The sequence below is a fragment of the Cornus florida genome, unplaced genomic scaffold (genome assembly GCF_030987335.1).
Source record: "Cornus florida cultivar Cherokee Brave unplaced genomic scaffold, ASM3098733v1 CherokeeBrave_3.0.0_Hap2_Chr09, whole genome shotgun sequence".
NCBI classification, from domain to species: domain Eukaryota; kingdom Viridiplantae; phylum Streptophyta; class Magnoliopsida; order Cornales; family Cornaceae; genus Cornus; species Cornus florida.
In genome coordinates, this window is record NW_026775579.1 from 36,109,883 (window position 1) to 36,128,448 (window position 18,566).

The 18,566-nt window shown below is 35.5% G+C and overlaps 1 protein-coding gene across 2 annotated transcripts in view; it reads right to left on the reverse strand.

The window, feature by feature from the left end:
* The window catches only part of LOC132273673 (T-complex protein 1 subunit gamma-like), a 57,144-nt gene that overhangs the window by 11,843 nt on the left and 26,735 nt on the right, over positions 1-18,566 (reverse strand). The window contains exons 1-6 of one of the 2 annotated variants that reach the window (XM_059774671.1): positions 11,570-11,713; positions 10,780-10,838; positions 9,167-9,228; positions 4,645-4,717; positions 2,213-2,280; positions 1,657-1,726 (exon numbers count right to left, since the gene is read on the reverse strand). In XM_059774671.1, coding sequence (XP_059630654.1) covers positions 1,657-1,726; positions 2,213-2,280; positions 4,645-4,717; positions 9,167-9,228; positions 10,780-10,810 — 304 coding nt within the window. In that variant the 5' untranslated portion in view covers positions 10,811-10,838; positions 11,570-11,713. Of the gene's footprint in view, positions 1-1,656; positions 1,727-2,212; positions 2,281-4,644; positions 4,718-9,166; positions 9,229-10,779; positions 10,839-11,569; positions 11,714-18,566 lie in introns of those variants that run through there. The other variant, XM_059774672.1, reaches the window with a different exon arrangement.

The following is an 18,566-nucleotide window of genomic DNA, read 5'->3' on the forward strand; positions in this document are numbered from 1 at the left end:
TTAGAGGGTTACGCCATTGTGTATCTGGTGGTGTCTTTGGCTTGAGAGGAATAGGAGATCCTTCGAAGGAAAGGAGAATCCTATTTCCATACTAAAGTTCTCTATTATCTCCACTCTTTTTTGTTGGGTTGTAGGGAGAAATTATAGATCTTTAGAGGAGATTGCAGATTTTTTGGACTCTTTGAAAGTTTAGGGCCCTATTTGGCCTTGTGTAGTTCTCTTGGGATGCACTCCCCTTTTGAGGGCTTTTATATAATTTTGCTTATCAACAAAAATAAAAGGGACTTGCTTTCTATGCAAGGCCCACCAAATTATATCCCTTGGAACTCTATCATATGCCTTCTCTAAGTCTATAAAAACCATGTGTAAAATTTGTTTGCTTACTTCTACATTCTTCTATCTATTGCCTAAGTAAATGGCCTTCATAGTAGAACTCCCTGGCATAAATCCAAATTTTTTTTGGGTCACTATGGTTTCATTTCTTAATCTTTGTTCTATAATCATTTCCCATAATTTCATTGTATGACTCATTAATTTTATTCCAAGATAGTTACTACAGTTTTGTATATCACCTTTATTATAATATATTGGGACAATTGTACTTTTTCTCCAATCATTTGGTATTGTTCCTTCATTTAAGACTTTATTGGTTAAATTTGTGAGCCATTTAATTTCAACGTGTTCTACAGTTCCCCAAATATCTATTGGTATGTTGTCAGGTCCCACGACTTTGTTATTACCCATCTTTTTAAGCGCATCCACTTTTTCTGTCTTATTGATCCTATTTATCATTCCAATATTAAGTTCATCGCATGCAATTTCTTCTCTAGAATGTTCCTCATTCAAAAGTAATTAAAAATCTTTCCATCTATTTAATATCTCTTTAACTAATATATTTTGATCTATATCCTTGATGCATCTAATTTGATCCATATCCCTAGTCAACCAATCTCTACTTTATAAATATCTTTTCACCTTCCCGACACACTAGTTAGTGCATTCTCTTTAGCTTTGTTTACCAGCTTTGCTTCACTTTTAAATCTCTTGTTTTTTTAGTTTTTTGCCATTCTTTAAAGCTCTTTCTTATATTTCGAACAATTTGTTGTACCTCCTCACTCCATATTTCCTTTTCGATAGATTTCTTACCTTTAGTCTCTCCTAGAGTCTCCTTAGCCACCTTCTGAATTTGATTCACAATTTTGGACCATACCATATTTATATTTTCATTCTAATTCCATTGCTTTCCTTATACAAGTTTCTCTTAAAATGCCGTCTTTTCATCCCCTTTCAACTCTTACCACTTCATGATTATTTTTTTATTTTTTTTTTTTGATAAGTAACTCTTTCCACTTCATGATTTGTTGGCCCTTTATTGCTTTTCGACTTGTAAGTCCCTTAATTGACAAATCTAATATCAATTGCCTATGTTGGTTTGTTAAACTCTCACCGGGAATTACTTTACAATCTTTACATGCATTCCAATCCCCTCTTCTATATAAACAATAATCAATTTGTGTTTTGTTTAAACCACTTTGGAAAGTTATTAAAATATAAAGCGAGATTTAATCTGTTGCCACATCAACAGGTGGTACAACAACCGAATTCAAGACACTCGTCAAAAAAATAAAAATAACCGAGTTCAAGACAAGGGCTTACCAAGAACAATGACTGAAGTCGTCCCATCACCTACTTCTTCGTCCTGTGTGCGACTTAATTCAATCATGGACTGCATCTCATATAGAGAGGCAACAGTTAGAAAACAATGAAGTTTTATAAAAAATAAAAAAATCACCAACGGGTTAAATACAAAAATAATAATAATAATAATAATAATAATAATAATAATAGATAAATAAATAAAGAGAAGACAATATATTTTTTTTTTTTGGTTAGGTAAATACTCGCGCACACATACCCATAAATGCCCACCATGGGCTTGAACTCCCCACCTCCCCTTTGAGGGAGGAGAGGTTATACCAGCTGGGCTATGGCCCATTGGTGGGAAGGCAAGAATGTTAAGCTGAATAAAATGTACCAAAGCCATAATGGCAGGAATAAAATTTCAAAAGGCATAAAAAATATAAAAATAAAATGCAAAAGGTGAAAGACAATAATGGAAAGAGAACAAAATGAGAATGGACCGACACATTCAAACAATAAAGAAGTCATATCTTCATTAACAATGCGCATAAAAGTATCATATATTGCTTACCTTAGCAGCTGGGTGAGCAATATCTAACTCTCGCAGAATGGCATTCCCATCATTTGTTACAACAATTCCTGTCAACAACCCAATATATATCACGATCACGTAAAAACGAAATAAGAGCAAAAAAATAAAGCAAAATTATATATCAAAATACTTAATACTTGTACATGTAATGGGTTACAAACAAACTATAAACATACATACAAGCAACATATTTATAACCACCTTTCAATAAAAAATAAAAAAAAACATATTTATAACCAGCAATTAGCCTGTTTACTATGCCAAAACAAACTTTTGGAAGATTATTTCCTCTAAAACTCATTCTCCTTTATGGAAGGAAATCCTTTCTGCTACGGAGGTGCTACTTCAACAAATTTCCTTTCATCTTGGTTCTGGTAATCTTTTCATCCTGTTTAATGATCGTTGGCTAGATGGAATGTCTCTCATTGACAGATTTGGACATAGAATTGTGAGGGAGTTTGGCTAGAGGAAAGATTCATCTTTACATGAAATTATTCATCATGGTTGTTGGATTAAATCCGTCTATTGTTGAATATGTCTGGGGTCTTCTCTGCAGTCAATATTTCTAATGGTGAAGATACTATAGTGTGGAAGAAAAGGAAGTGTTTTTAATTTTATTCTGTTTGGGATCATATTAGAATAAAGCAGCCTATAGTCCCATGGCATAAGATTGTTTTGAACAGGGGGAGACCAAGGGCAGCAGTTACAACCACTTTGGTGATTTTGGACGAAGTTTGTACTCTTGTTAAGGCTCCGGCATTTCGGGATTTGGGAGGGTTAGATGTACGTAGCTTTACCTCCATATGTAGAGAGGCTGTTTCCTTGTTTCAAAACCGTGACCTCCAAGTCACAAAGGAGCAACCTTACCGTTGCGCCAAGGCTCACCCTCCAATTAGCACCAATCTGCCATAACTGCATGCCTAATCAAAACTCAGTTGATCATATGTTTTGGGACTGTTCACTTGCCCAGGAAGTGTGGAAGTGGATCTTTGTTTTTGCAGGGTGAATTATTTGTTCTCTTTATTCCTTAGATCAGTTGTTGCATTGTGCACTACTTCTTTCAGCTTGGCTTTAACGAGAAATTCTATCTACAGAATGTCTTCACTATCGTTGTTTGGGGGATTTAAAGAGCTAGGAATCAGAGATTGCGTCAAGGAATTCTTCTTTCTCCTTCAGTTGCCAAGGATTGTATTTGGGAAGTTTTTGCTTCTGCTGACTTTACATTAGAGGACTGGTTTGAGTTGTAACATAGTTGTTTTTCCTTGGTTGTTAACTTTGAATTTTTGCTCTTATTGGAAATGGTTTTATTCCATTTCAAAGTTGTACAGTGAGGGGATGCCCTCAGTTTAATTTTTGTACTTTAATACAAATTTCAATTTGGAATTTTTTTTTATTTCCTTATAGAGAAAATAGAAATCAACTCGTACTTCAACTACTCTGTCCTTGAAGGAATTACTTCTGAAACAAGATTTTTGACAATTGTTGTGCAGGACAAAATCTAAACAATTCAATAATCTCCAAACCTATTGCTCATTCAACTTGGATACCTACAATTTCTTGATCTAGGCGGTGTTTGAATGCTTTTACCTTTAATAATGAAGTCCTTCCAGGTTGTAATGAAGGATAGAGAAAACTGGCAAATGTTAACCGAGAATAACTCCAATTCTACTTGCTTTGCAATATTTGGAAAGGGGTATAGTTAGATATTTGAAAAAATGAACTCTTTAGACAGGACCACAAAGAGAGTCAATCTTCTGACATGAAGGGTCCATGCAGGGCCTCTCTCAATTTTAATATAGCCTTATACTGCATTCCCTACCAGTTTGCTCTTTCGAGTTTTTGAAATCTAAACTAAAGTAACTTTCCTCTCAACTATTTGGTATCAGTATCATCTACATGAATCCTTATATTGTGTGAGGATATGGTGCTTTTCCTTTGTGCAGATGTTCCTCGGATGCGCTCCCCTTTGAGGGTTTGTTAATGAAATTTTAGTTATTAAAAATATATATATACATCTCAACATCCATATTTTAGCCAAACTCATTATGAACATATTTCTTAACCATCCAACAATTTATCCTGTAAAATAGATTGGTTTAAAAACTATTGTATAAAACCGCCTATCAATTTTAGAGCTATACAATGATTACACAATATACCGAAATACTCTCTGATTAAAACAGCTATTTGATACAAAGACATCATAGCATGTAATGCACACAGTAGTCTGTGCTTTATGGACGAGTTAGTATGAGATGTCAAGTTTGGTTGAGTCGATCTGAGTTCTTATTTTGCTACCAATCAAACATTGTCCACTAACATACGCAATGAAAGAAGTTTAGTTTCAGGAATGTCGTAAACAATTAACCATGTCATATAAAAATAAAATAAAATAAAATAAAATAAAAAACCTCCTGAAGCGTCAAGTAACATCTTTAACATGGACCGTGGACCCAAGGTAGTGCGAATTATGTCAGCTACAGCCTGCAAAGAAATTAAAAGAACGTGTCAATTGATTGTGCAGTGCAGTTCAGGTAAGTATACCCAGACTTGACAATTGCACAACTAATCAATATAATATTGAGCAAGTATTCACCAAATGCAGTGTATGCAATGTTCTCATCATAATAGAATTATCAGAACGATATTATCAAGTACTACAATGAGAGCTGAGTTGATTAAACAAAGTATGTGTCAAATATCAATATTATTAACCATATAAGTCTATACTGATTATTGCACATAATATTTAAGTTACATACAGCAAAATGAGAAAAATCACAAAAGAAAATGAACAAATGGATCTAAAACATATGCTTTATTTTTTCTTTCCTCTCTATCAGTCTTGAGACCTTGACCTATGTTTTGGAAATCAAGACCCAAAGCCACCAAGACAAAGGTAGATTGGTAAATCAAACGCTTTTAACTGAAGAAATGCCCCTGACGGACCTGAAAAAGTTCAACAGAACCCAAAAGCTGACTAGGACAGTTATGGTAAGAAAATATACTTGCTAATTTCTGTCATACAAACACACACAAATTACACTTTAGCTAGCATGTAAATAGACCTCACTAAAGGCCATTTGCCCCAATGGCATAATCTCTCTTCTCCTAAAGGAAAGGTTGAGTGTTTGAGCCCTGCTAGGGCAATATTGTGAGTCTGTGCGTTTGCTTAAATTTTCAAGTGCCGGTTTGGGGGGGGACCTCTGGTATCAATAGCAATCGAAATGCAACATTATTCAAGATTAGATGATAATGTTTTCACAAATCGTAATCTACTTTTCTTGGATGTGCCAAAATCCATGCTCCATTTTTAGCAATACAAATGACGGTCTCAACATTCTTTTTGCTAGGTCAATTATGTATACTATATCATGTATTACCCAATAATATTAGTATTATTATTATTATTAACCCAAAAAGCGATTATATGGTTTATTACAAATTGTCTTATTCATACTTTTTTTGTCCACTAACTTTCGTTTTTTTTTTCTTTTTTTTTTTTTATTTACAGGGAACGCATCCCATAAAACTACACAAGGCCAAAAAAGCCACTAAACTCTCAAAGAGATTTGTCCACTAAGTTTTTCTATTGAACACTTGTTTTTGCTGTCAAACACAAATGTCCAAACTAATGGAAAGATGGAAATATTTTTCAATATTGTTGATATATTAAGAGATGAAAAGTTAAGAGAAATACTCTTAGATTTAGAGAGAGATATATATATATATATAAACTATTCATAATATTACAAAATTGAGTTCTGTATTTGGCTCATTTGAATAGCAATACGCCTAAGAGATAAATGTAGTTCCCCGAAAATGGGCTTGTCGACAACTAGAATAAGCCAAAGTTCATGGCAGGCCATCTCCTGCCACAAACTGGCTTCCGGGAGTTATGGTATCTTAAGGAAGGATAACATCAAGCTGGGAACCAATCGCAAAAATATTCTCACATCCAGCGAATCAATAGATCTCTAAAGCCAATGCAGGTAATTCCAATTGAGGCATTGGTAACACACATTGACTATATTAAAAAAAATTGAATGTAAGAGGTAAAATGCATGCATCATCGTTGTGCAGATGCCGAGAGAGAGGTGATTGATGCCGAGGGGTCCTCGGGGGGTATTGTGATTCTTTGGGATAAGAGGGGGGTTTCAAAGGTTGACGTTTGGAAAGGGAGGTTATCTATCTCTTTTTTATTCTCTTTGGAGGAAGATGGTTCTCTTTGGGTGTTTTCAGGTGTTTATGGGCCGGTTGGTGATGTGGAGAGGAGGGGGCTATGGGAGGAGTTGTTGTCTGCTAGGAGAAGGTGGTCGGCCCTGTGGTGTGTGGGTTTAACGTTGTGTGGATGCTGAGTGAGAGATCTACAGGAGGGAGATGGACTCCGGCAATGACAGAGTGTTCGTATTTTATTGATGCTCATCATCTCATTGACGTCCCGATGGAGTGCGGTCAATTCACATGGTTGAGTGGCCGGGAGACCCCCACCTTGTCCCGATTGGATAGGTTTTTTATTCCTGGCAAGTTTGAGGAGAAGTTTCCAAATGTGTCTCAAGTGGCAATTTCTCTAGGGCTATGTTTGGTGTGAGTGAATGGAATCAAATGAAGGTGGAATGGAATGCATTTGTTTCCATTCTCTTGTTTGGTGTGTAACATTAAAAGTGGAATGACCATTCCTAGGGAATGCCCATTCCATCAAAAAGGTGGAATGCCCATTCCACTTCTTGAGAGGTGGAATGACCATTCCATTCCCACTAAGAATTAATAAAGTAATAAAATAATTTAAAGAGATAATTCACGCATACACACTATATAAAATATATAATATGTATCTATATGCTGTTTGTTCCCCCTCTCTCTATCTCGCTTATTTTTCTCTCTCTATTATCTCTTTTCCTTTTATTTTTGCAAATTAATTTTTTTAGTCAATTTTTTTTTACTAAAAATAAAATGTAATTTAAAGAAACAATATAAATTCATTCTATTCCAACTTTCTTACCAAACATAGGAATGAGAATGAGATTTCATTTTTACACATTCCATGTTTACAACCAAACGGTGGAATGAGAATCATTATTCTCATTCCATTCCATTCTCATTCCATTCCCACCTCCATTCTCATTCCATTCCCACCTCCATTCTCATTCCATTCCAATTCATTCCACCACACCAAACATGCCCTAGCGGTCTCAGATCATATTCCTATTCTCCTGGATTGCAGAGGAGTGAGGAGAGGGAGAACCCCATTCCAGTTCAAGAATATGTGGCTTCGAGTGGAGGACTTCAAAATCAATGGTTCAGCATTGGTGTTCTAGCTATGAGGTTAGGGGCAGCCCCAGTTTCATTTTAGCATCAAAACTTAGGTTGCTGAGAGGTAATATCAAAATCTGGAACAAGGAAGTGTTTGGCAACCTTGGATGGTGCAAAAATAAAATCCTTCTTGAAATTCCAGATTTGAACAAGGAGGGAGAGGGTGGCCTCAGTGATTTGGAGGCAAGTAGGAGAGATGAATGCAAGGCAGGGTTTGGTGAGATTGTATTGATGGAGTAGATCTCATGTAGCAGAAGTCTAGAGTGCCAAGTGCTGTGGTTGAAAGAGGGCAATCGGAATAGAATGTTTTTTCGTCGCCTGGCAAATGCTCATAAAAGAGGTATCCTATTGGGAGGATTCACTTTGATGGGATTTTGGTGACAAGGTACGAGGATGTTCTGAACGGTGACAAGAGCTTGATTAAAAGGAATCAATCGTCTAATACCGAGACCCCCCAGTTTTATAGGCTTACAGACTTGTTCCCATCTAACAAGGTGATACTTGAACTCTTCTCCCCTTCCTCCCCAAAGGGATGGGATGAGTTTTACAAACATATTCGGTTCAGATTTCAGAGTGTGAACCACATCATGTTTTGGGAGGATCTCTGGTGTGGGGACATTGGTCTGGCTCATAGGTTCCCTCGATTGTTCAGTATTTCTTCAAGTATACACGCTTTGGTTGCCAACTCGGGAGGATGACTTGGGATTTGCATTTTCGTAGAGTGTTTCATGATTGAGAGCTTACGGAGGTTGCTGAGTTCTTAGCTTTGCTCTACAGCCAGGTGGAGGGGATGGACGAGATTCTGTGTGTGGGTTTGCCGAGAGGGGTGTTTGAGGTTAGGGCTTATTATATCCTAGTGTTGTGGAGATTCCAGGTCACACTTTCCCATGCAAGGCGAACATCCCCCGCGCGCGAAGGTGGTATTTTTGCGTGGTGTGCTGCTCATGGAAGCATTCTCACTTCCAACAATCTCAGGAAGAGAAAGCGGATTGCGGTTAATTGATGTTGCATGTGCAAGACGACAAAGGAAACTATGAACCACCTTCCTCTTCACTGCCAAGTGGAGAGGGATGTTTGGGCTATGTTTTTGGTTGCGCTTGGTTTGTCTTGGGTGTTCCCAAGATCCACAGTGGATGTGATTGAGGCTTGGAGAGGGTGTCTAGTGGAGAGCTGAGCCGGGGATGTTTGGAGAGCCATTCCCCTTTGTTTATGGTGGGGTTTGTGATGTTAGAGGAATAGGAGATCCTTTGATGGAGAGAAGACTCCTATTTGGACTCTCAAATATAGTATTCTTCATACTTTATTCTTTTAGGTTAATGGGTGTAATTGTAAATCTTTGGGGCATCTTTTGGATTTTGTGAATAGTTTGAAGCTTTAATAGTCACCTTTGGCGTCTTATGTTCCTTGGGAGCGCTCCCCTCTTGAGTGCCTTTTTTTAATGAAATCTTACTTTAAAAAAAAAAAAGGTGTTATGTCAAAGACTTTATTTATGCTTTTCTTGTCTGAATTTCTATCAGACAAAGACTACAATATGATATATCAAGAAACAACGTGATACTTCAAAATGAACATATTTAACTCTAAAAAAACAAATGAGCACCTCAGTGAAGCTAAACTCACCTTTGAAGCTTGTATATTAGCATGGTGCACCTTGCTTCCAGATTCACGAGTCAGAGAATTCCCTACAAGAATTTCAATTAATATATGTCAATCCGCAAAATCAACATCTAACTTGCAAATAAATTAGGAGCCAAAATTAACGGCGTGAAAGCTTGAGCGCGTAATATCTTTTTATAAATTTATAAAAATAAAAATAAAAAAACTAATACATATTTATATGAATTTCCACGAAAAGTTTTTATAGGATCAAAACCATAAAACTATGACGTCCCAACATATATGCGAGTGTGTATTCTATGAACAAGTAGGAGATAAGAATAAATAAACACACACACACAACCAACTAGACATGGGCTTTGAGATTTGAAATCACATTGAACATCTTTCAGGACTGGACAAGGAACATTGTTGGGTTCCAAATGCCAAGAAAAAAACATTTTTAAAGCCCATTGTAATATGGCCAGAGCTACAAGATTTGAATTTGATGGAAGCATGACACATTAGCTAGGATGGAACCCCAAAAGAATTCAAAGATCATCAACTAAATAAAGATATCCCAGCACACAAGCTGGGATTTTCCAACGAACGAACATATAACAACCTAAGAATCTTCTTTGCGTTTAGTTTAATACAAAACTTTAAAAAATATTGTTTGCCATTAAATGAAAATTTGTTTCAGCAATGCAATAGTGGAGTTTATGGCACCGCTCTCATTTAGGAACAAAAAACACGTGACAAACCTTAACCAAATCAAAAGTTCTTTTATATTTTATTTTATTATTATTATTTATTATTATCATTATTTTTTTGGGAAATTTTGTTGATGCTCAAGACTGGTTTTCCTAATTCATAGAAGTTAAGAGTAACATTCAACAACAACACACAAAATAGTACTTCAGCACAATCTGCAAGGTATGATGGATAGTAGAAGGCTTCGAATTGCATATTATAGATATGGGTGGGTATGTGTATTTTTATAGCTAAAACTTTGTATTGGACCTTTGTGAGTCATACCACATGTAAAACAAACTCTATGTTTGTGTTCATATACACATCCTAAATGATTGTTATTAGTTGTATAAGAATTTTTCTTTTTTCTGTTTTCTTATTGTAAAACCCACCAAATTCGCTATCATATATTTTCCTAGGTCTATAAAAATCATATGTAGAAATTTTACTTGCTCCTACATTCATTAACTAATTGTCTTATTAGTTAATTGCTTCCATTGTTCATCTCCGTCATAAATCCAAATTGGTAATCAAATACTGTGGATTCCTTCAATCTCTGCCCTACCACCCTTTCCTATGATTTCATTGTACGAACAATTAATTAATTCATCTATAATTGTCACAATTACTACATAGGATTAGAGAATATTATACCCGAAAAGCACCTTTCTTTTCTTTTCTTCTTCTTTTTTTCTTTCTTTATTCAACTTATCAAAGAAAAAGAAAAGAAAGGTGTGCTGATCTCCAGATAGAAAATAAATACACTCATGATTAGAGATAATTTGGAACAAATACTCTCAGTAGGGAAAAAAATAAAAATTAAAAAAAATTAAAAAAATAAAAAAGAAGAAAGAAAGAAAAAAAGGAAGACATGACAAACTTACCACTATCATTCCCGATTGTGAACCAAGACATGATTGCAAATATGTATCAAATATGTATTCTGCAACGAGGAAATAAGCTCATTAACATGTACAATTAACGAAATTTTGCAGAAACTAAATTATGCAAATCTTGAATGTTTCATAAACTCATGCAATGAACACTCATATCAATAGTCATCCACTTAGACAAAAAACCACTCCATTGTCAGTAGGGACTGTAGAAGATGTAATCATGCAAATGTAGCTCAAAATGTACACTACAGACATATATACATATACACACACATACATTTCAACATACACACATAGTTCCGATTATAAACCTCTACAAACAGTTTCGTATTGAGATTCAAGATTCAAAAGCCAATTAAAAAATTTAGGGGTGCCAACGACTCAGATTGAACCAGTTTGGGAGTATTTTGGAACTAAACCGATCCTAATGGTACCACAAAAATTGAAACCGAACCAAACTGTGAGAACAAGTGTTCAGTTCGGTTCCTCGGTTCACTGCACAGAGAAGGGTAAAGAGAGAAAAGAAGGATTTGTAGTTGAAGAGAGAGAATATAAATAAACTACGATTAAATCATAATCAATAGAATGTATTAGCCAAAATTCAACAAAAATCCCCAATTTTTTCAAAGATTCGTATTCCTGAAATCCCAAATGTTCGAATTTCCACCGCCAACATGAAAATTGATAACCATTTTTCATTAAACTTGACAACAAATTAAGCAAAAAAAAGTGCAAAGAGAAATAAAAATAATAAATATCATAAGAGAAAGAGAGATACATGAAATGGGATCAGTCAAGCTTCAACGTGTCGTCTGAACCTTCAACGGTGGCTTCGCCTGTTAGGGTTTTGGTAGTGAAGAGAGACTGTGAGAATAGAGAAGACACGAGAGTAGCCTAAACCCTTAACAGTGTTTTTTTTCCCCGTAGAAGAAGAAAAGGGCATATCCCATTAGGAAAATAAGAAGATACTGGCCCATTTTCCTAGCCCATCTCAAATCTTAATAAAAGCCCAATGACCTAACCCAAAGGATAGCCCAAAGGCCCAAGATGAAACAGAATCTGATCCTGTTGACGAAGAAAAACTATTTGTAGTTATTGTATTTAGTTAGGAAATTAAAAAGATTTTCTAAGTTCTGATAGGAAAAAATTCGTTTACTAATCAAACTTGATCTTATTTATTCTAAACAAAATAGCGTGCTAATTAAATGGATTCTCTTAAAATTAATCCTTAATCCAATTGTTTATGCTTTTCTTTAGAACCTGAAAACATATAGTATAGTTCACTAATAATATATTTTTTACCTTCTTCGCAAGAAATATTTGGCTGTGTGAATATTTTTTTTGTCAATAAATAAATAAATAAATATGTGTAAATGATTTTCGCAGAATCTATTTTTGTTTCTATAAAATGCGAAAAAGAGATGGTTTTTTTTTTTTTTAACCTAGCAAACAGCAACAACAACAGCAGCTAGAAAGACAAATAATCCTGAACTGCTAATATAAGAATATCAGTAGGAATATGCGCAAGAGCCAAATCTTGAGGAATATGACATCTGGAGAGCTTCGCAATAGCATGGGCAACTTCATTGCCACTTCTATGGACATGGCTAAGGCGAGAATGAGCAATTCTCTGAAGCGCCACTTGAATATCATAAACAACTGGTTGAATTGTAGTCGGTCCATGATTAACACCCAACACAGCCTGAACCACAATCTTAGAATCACATTCAAACCAAACTGGCGATGCTGAATATGAAAGAGCCCAAAGAACCGCTTTACGAAGACACATGGCCTCAGCAACGGTTGCATTAAGAAGGAGAAAAAACAACAGCCTGCAAAATTGGGCTCGATGAATCATGAAAAACCGCGCCACCACCCCCAACCTGAGTTGAAGCTAAAAAAAGACTCGTCTACATTGCATTTGACCATACCATCTCCTGGAGGTAGCCATCTTAAACTAGGTGAATGAGAAGGTAAAGAGAGACGAGGAGCCGAAATACCGGAAAACAAACTAAAGATAGGAGATAAGGATGCATCCTTGTATTCCCAAAACTGAGAACAAGTCATCGAAACAACTTATGGCATCCCATTTAACCCCCTCGAAAACTAATTTATTGCGGGCCTTCCAAATACCCCAACAACAGCAAGCCGCTAAACCCAACATATCCATTCCTCCAACCATAGCTTTCCACGTCCCTACCAAATCCTTCCACCACGCAAAAAAGGAAGAAGGAGTAACAGTCGAAAAATCCAATCTAAGGGGTGAACGCTTCCAAATTGGGATAGAATGAGAACATAGGAAAAGCAAATGCTCAATGGATTCCGCTTCCAATCCACACCTAGGACACACCACCTCCGCCTTCAGACCATGATCTATAAGAAGCTGCCTAACTGGGAGAGCCTTCTGACAACATTTCCATAAGAAATGCTTAATTTTGGGCTGGATTTTTCATGTCCAAATGCTATTCCAAAACAACTGATTAGGGAAAGATAAAAGATAATCGTCATGGCCTTGACCACAATCAGGCTGCAAACGCTGATAAGCCAGGCAATAGGCTGATCGCACTAAAAACTCGTTATGTGGCTCAAGATCCCAAACCAATCTGTCTTCGCTGGAAAACAAACTGAAAGAATAGTGACAAATTGTAGCCACAATGGACGGCTGGAATAAAGATGAAAGCAAAGCCACATTCCAACCAGAACTAAGAGGATCAATCAACTTCGCGACAAGATTAGGACTGGACAAACGGGGAGGCCTAGACAACTTTCTGGGGACACCAGGAACCAACAATCCCGCCAAATATTAATAGATTGACCATTCCCCACAATCCACCTAGATCCCTCGACAATGAGATGTTGCGTAGACCAAATACTCCGCCAGGCCCACGAAGGATTAGATCCCAACTACGCTTCCAAAAAGGAATAACGGCGGAAATATTTAGCTTTAAACAACTTATAAGCTAAGCCTTGTTGAGAAACCACAAAATTCCAGCCATGTTTAGCCAGTAAGGCCTTATTATAAGTCTCCAAATTACGAAAACCAAGACCTCCTTCGGCTTTAGATGCATATAAGACATCCCATTTAACCCAGCGAATATTTAGAAACTCCCCCGTTTTACCCCACCAAAATCGACGAACATGTCGCAGTATAACATTACACAATTTACGGGGCAACTTAAAACAAGACATTACATATGTAGGTAATGCGCTCAAAACTGATTTAATTAAAATTTCCTTACCAGCTGGGGACAATAACAGGGATTTCCAAGTTGCTAAACGAGTCGCCACCCTTTCGGAAATAAACTGAAAAACATCCCACTTTGATCGTCCTATAATCGCCGGCATCCCCAAATATTTAGCATTCAACCCTTCCTCTTGAATTTCCAACAACTGACATAAGGAATTCCAGACCTCCTGACTAGTATTTTTAGAGAAGAAAATAGCAGATTTAAAGAAATTAATTTGCTGTCCAGAAGCCCTCTCATACCTCTTTAGGAGAGATTTAAGAAAAGAAACTTCAGATTGAGAAGCCTGACAGAAAATGATCGAGTCGTTCGCAAAAAATAAATGTGAGATAGCTAGCGCCTGGGGACAAATTCGAATACCGGAGAGAACTTTATGCTGAATAGCAAGCTGCATAGAGAGAGATAAAGCCTCTGCACACAAAATAAACAAATATAGAGATAGAGGATCCCCTTGTCTAAGCCCCCGCGTAGGTTTAAACAAACCTACAGGGCGCCCATTGATCACCACAGAATAAGAAACAGTAGTAATACAAGCTTTGATGATGTTAATCCAATGAGAGTGAAATCCCAATTTTTCAAGCATTGTTAACAAAAAAGACCATTCAATACAATCATATGTTTTACTCATATCAAGCTTCAAAGCAAGAAATGTCTTGTTACCTTTACGTTTATTTTTAAGATAATGAAGTAGTTCATGAGAAATCAAAATATTATCAGTAATATGACACCCAGTGACAAAAGCGCTTTGGGATTCACTAACAATGGAAGGAATAATGTCTCAGAGCTGATTGGAAAGTAACTTAGCAACGATCCAATAAGAGACATTGCATAAAGAAATGGGACAATAATGGGCAACTTGAGTTGGGGAGGCAATTTTAGGGATTAAAACTAGATTAGTATGATTCATACTAGTAAGAAGATGCCCCGAATATAAAAAAAACTACGTACCGCATCAATTATCTCCTTCTTTAGGATAGGCCAGTAATGCTGATAAAACAAAGGCGTCATCCCATCCAGTCCCGGAGTTTTGCATGGTTGTATATCAAAAATAGCTCTGTGGATTTCCTCCTCTAAAGGCTCTTTGAGCAAACTCCGATTCATTTCAGAAGAAACCCGTGGAGAAACATGTCGAAGAAATGGATCAATACCCTCAGGAAGATGAGTGTGGAACAAATCTTGGAAATAATTGAGGAAAATCGTTTGAATTTGTGAGTCATCCTCAATCCATCGGCCATTGAGATCCTCAACCCCAGAAATATGATTGCGACGTTGTCTGCAGATAGTAGATGAATGGAAAAATTTAGAATTCCTATCCCCCAACTGCAACCACTGAAGTCGAGCCTTTTGAAATACATTGATAACCTACTCATGATCATAATCATCCAAATTCTCCTTCAATTGCTGCAATCGGACCTCCACGTTGGCAATATTCTGTCTAGTATTAGTAGTAGTATTCCGAACCCATTGGACCAATGCTTTTTTACATTTTTTTAGTTTTTCAGACCAACGATACTACCAAGAGCCAAAAACCAGCCTTCCCCACGCCTCCCGAATAATGTCACCACACTTAGGATCGAACACCCACCGAGCATCAAAATGGAATTCATCGATGAAGATTTCGATGCAGGTGAGGTAAAGGAAGGGGTGGCGATGATAGCAAAGTTGATGGTGGACGAGGTGGTTCGATGGTCATGAGGAAAGTGGGGTCTGAACTTGAACGCCAAAATGGTAGACCAAAATCGAGCTAGAAAGCCTGTCCGCTTATATATACTCCTAGTGGAATCTTTTCTATACAACATCGCTTCGATCTAATCACACCCATGTGCGTGTATATTGTATATATATATATATATATATATATATATATATATATATATATATGGATTCAAAGAGAGTACATATGTTATTGGTTTGATTTGTGGTTAAGCTGGCTTAAAGCTGAGCTACGTAGAGCCAAGCATATGTTCCTATTTTGGGCGGTAGACTTTGCTTGACTTGGGCGAATGTGGAGAGTAGAAAGGAGCATTACGCTGGTAATTGTCACTTCGGCCCTAAAAGGGCTGTGCTCACTTGATAAAAACACTTTTTGTATTTTTATGTTTATAAGAGAGATCTTATAACAGTTCAAAGAAAAAGTAACTTTTTCGTCATTGATCAGAAGAAGATTGGTTATAAAACTCCGTCGTTTAGAGGACTGTAGTCCTAAGTACACTCAACCATTAAACCAACTGAAAGTAAATGATGAGTCTGTAACTATAACTTGAAATTAAAGGTTTAACACTGCAACATTAATGAAAAAAGACAATAAATGCTATTCTAAGATAGAAATGAATGTTTTGTTAAAAATTGAAAACATTAAAACCACAGAGGTGACCATATGAAATGTAAGTGTGTTGGTGCATGACTTTTTCTCATGCATAAATGAGTTCTATGCAAGAGTTGCGCTATGCGGAATGGAAGTGCAATTAGGGCTGCAACTTGGGCGATTTGAACGAGTATAAGGTATAATTTGAGCCCAACCCATCATATGAAATGCTAAACTTAAGCCCAACCCTAACCTTATCATCAACATTAACTACTCAACCCAAGCCTAACCTATGCTTCTATTTTTAAATTCGAGCTTGCAACTCGGATTAGATTCCGGGTAAAAATTTTGGGTTACTCATATGGCTAATCTTTACCCCGAAAATTTAATATAATCTTGAATTAGTTTTAGATTAAATTACTCTTAAATAAGAAAAAGTTTGAAGATTTTTTTTGTAGATTTTTAATAAATTGCAAACAAATTTTTAGAAAATAAATTCTCATAGATGTCAACATACAATTAGTTAAGATTTAATAAAAGAAGTTGAAAAGAAAAAAAGTAATCATAATTTAAATATTATATATAATGTATTTAAAAGTAAAAATATATATGAAAATAATATTAGAATTTTTCTTCGGGTTGGCTGGGGTTGCTAGCACTTCAACCCAAGCCCAACCCTAATTAAATCCAGGTTGAGATTTTTTAACCCAAGCCAAACCTTAATTATAAAAATGATTGTCCAAACCCGGGAAAAATCGAGAAGTTGCACCCCTAAGTGTAATTTTGATATAAAAATAACCTAGAAGAGGGTGAATAGGTTTTACGTATTCCTTTATCTAATTTTTAGATTATTTTAATTTTACTGAAATAAAACTAAAATCAAACCCCCAAAGTAAAAATAAAGAGCAAGCAAAGTAAATCAAGTTTGGGAGATGACACTAGAGTTTTTGTGCGTGAAACCCTTGTTGGAAGAAATCCGACCAACCCATGAAAACCGCGGAGACTTTCACAATTTAAAGTGAAACGATCCACTATTGTTGAATATCTCTCTAGCTTTGTGACTCCCTGGTAGATCACGAATACTCCGCAAATACTCTGACCCATTCATAGTGTGATTCATTCTTCCTTTCTTCTGAGTTGGTGAAGACGAAATAGAAACTCTAATTTTATTAAATGGAATCAACTATATCTTCAATGCGTTTAAAATCTGATTAGATAGAGAACAACACCTTAATTCACTCTCGTGTATAAGTGTGTGATATCAAAAAATAATAATAATAATAATAAAATAAAATAAAAATCAAGGATAAAATAAAAAAATCAAGGATGATTTTCTATCAAAAATACTCTAAAAAAAAAAACTCTCTTATTTGCAAAAATATATATTTTTTTTCTCAAAACCTTAATTAATCAAAAAAAAAAGAGAGTTCATGCATACACTAGTGACTCCTCAAAATATATGGTAAGATGTTTTAAAATTGTACAAGAACTTCTCTAGGAGCTTTGGCAAAAATAAGAAACTAAAAATGTAAAAAACACTCAAATCTCGCACATTCACAAAAAGTGCAACCGGTTCTGTTTTGACCGAGAGCTATAATTTGGCCTGCATGAAGTGCAACTGATTCTGTTTGAAAATGTAACTGGTTGTACTTTTGCTAAAGACTAAAAATAGGCATGTTTTGACTCAAAAAAGTTCAACGCTCTCACAACCAACTCAAAACATATAAATGCAATGTGTCCTCACTCACATACCTATTCTAAATTATGTTCCCATTGGATCGAAGTATGCAAGTACTTATTGTTCCAAACCTATATATAAAAAAAAATACTATTTATTTTTCCAAACTACTCTTAATATTTCCATATATAACATTTTTGTTTGGAGCATAAATGTACCATAAAATAATTTTTTTAATTATAATAATAAATAAAAATGATCACTTTTGAAATTTCCTTTTCATAAACGTTGTGCTTGAAAAAAAAAAAAAAAAAAAAAAGGAAATACATTTTTATTAACAAACACATGCCGGTCAAAAGCTACCCCTAGCATTTTCAAAACATGTCGTTGGATAACTATATTCAACGTTTAATTATTAAAAAATTTAAATATTTTAGTAATATATTAAATGATATTTTCATTAAAATTTTAACTAAAGAGGCTTGACTAATAATTAAATATATATTTAAAATTCAAATAAATATTAAAAAAAGTTATATTTATAGTT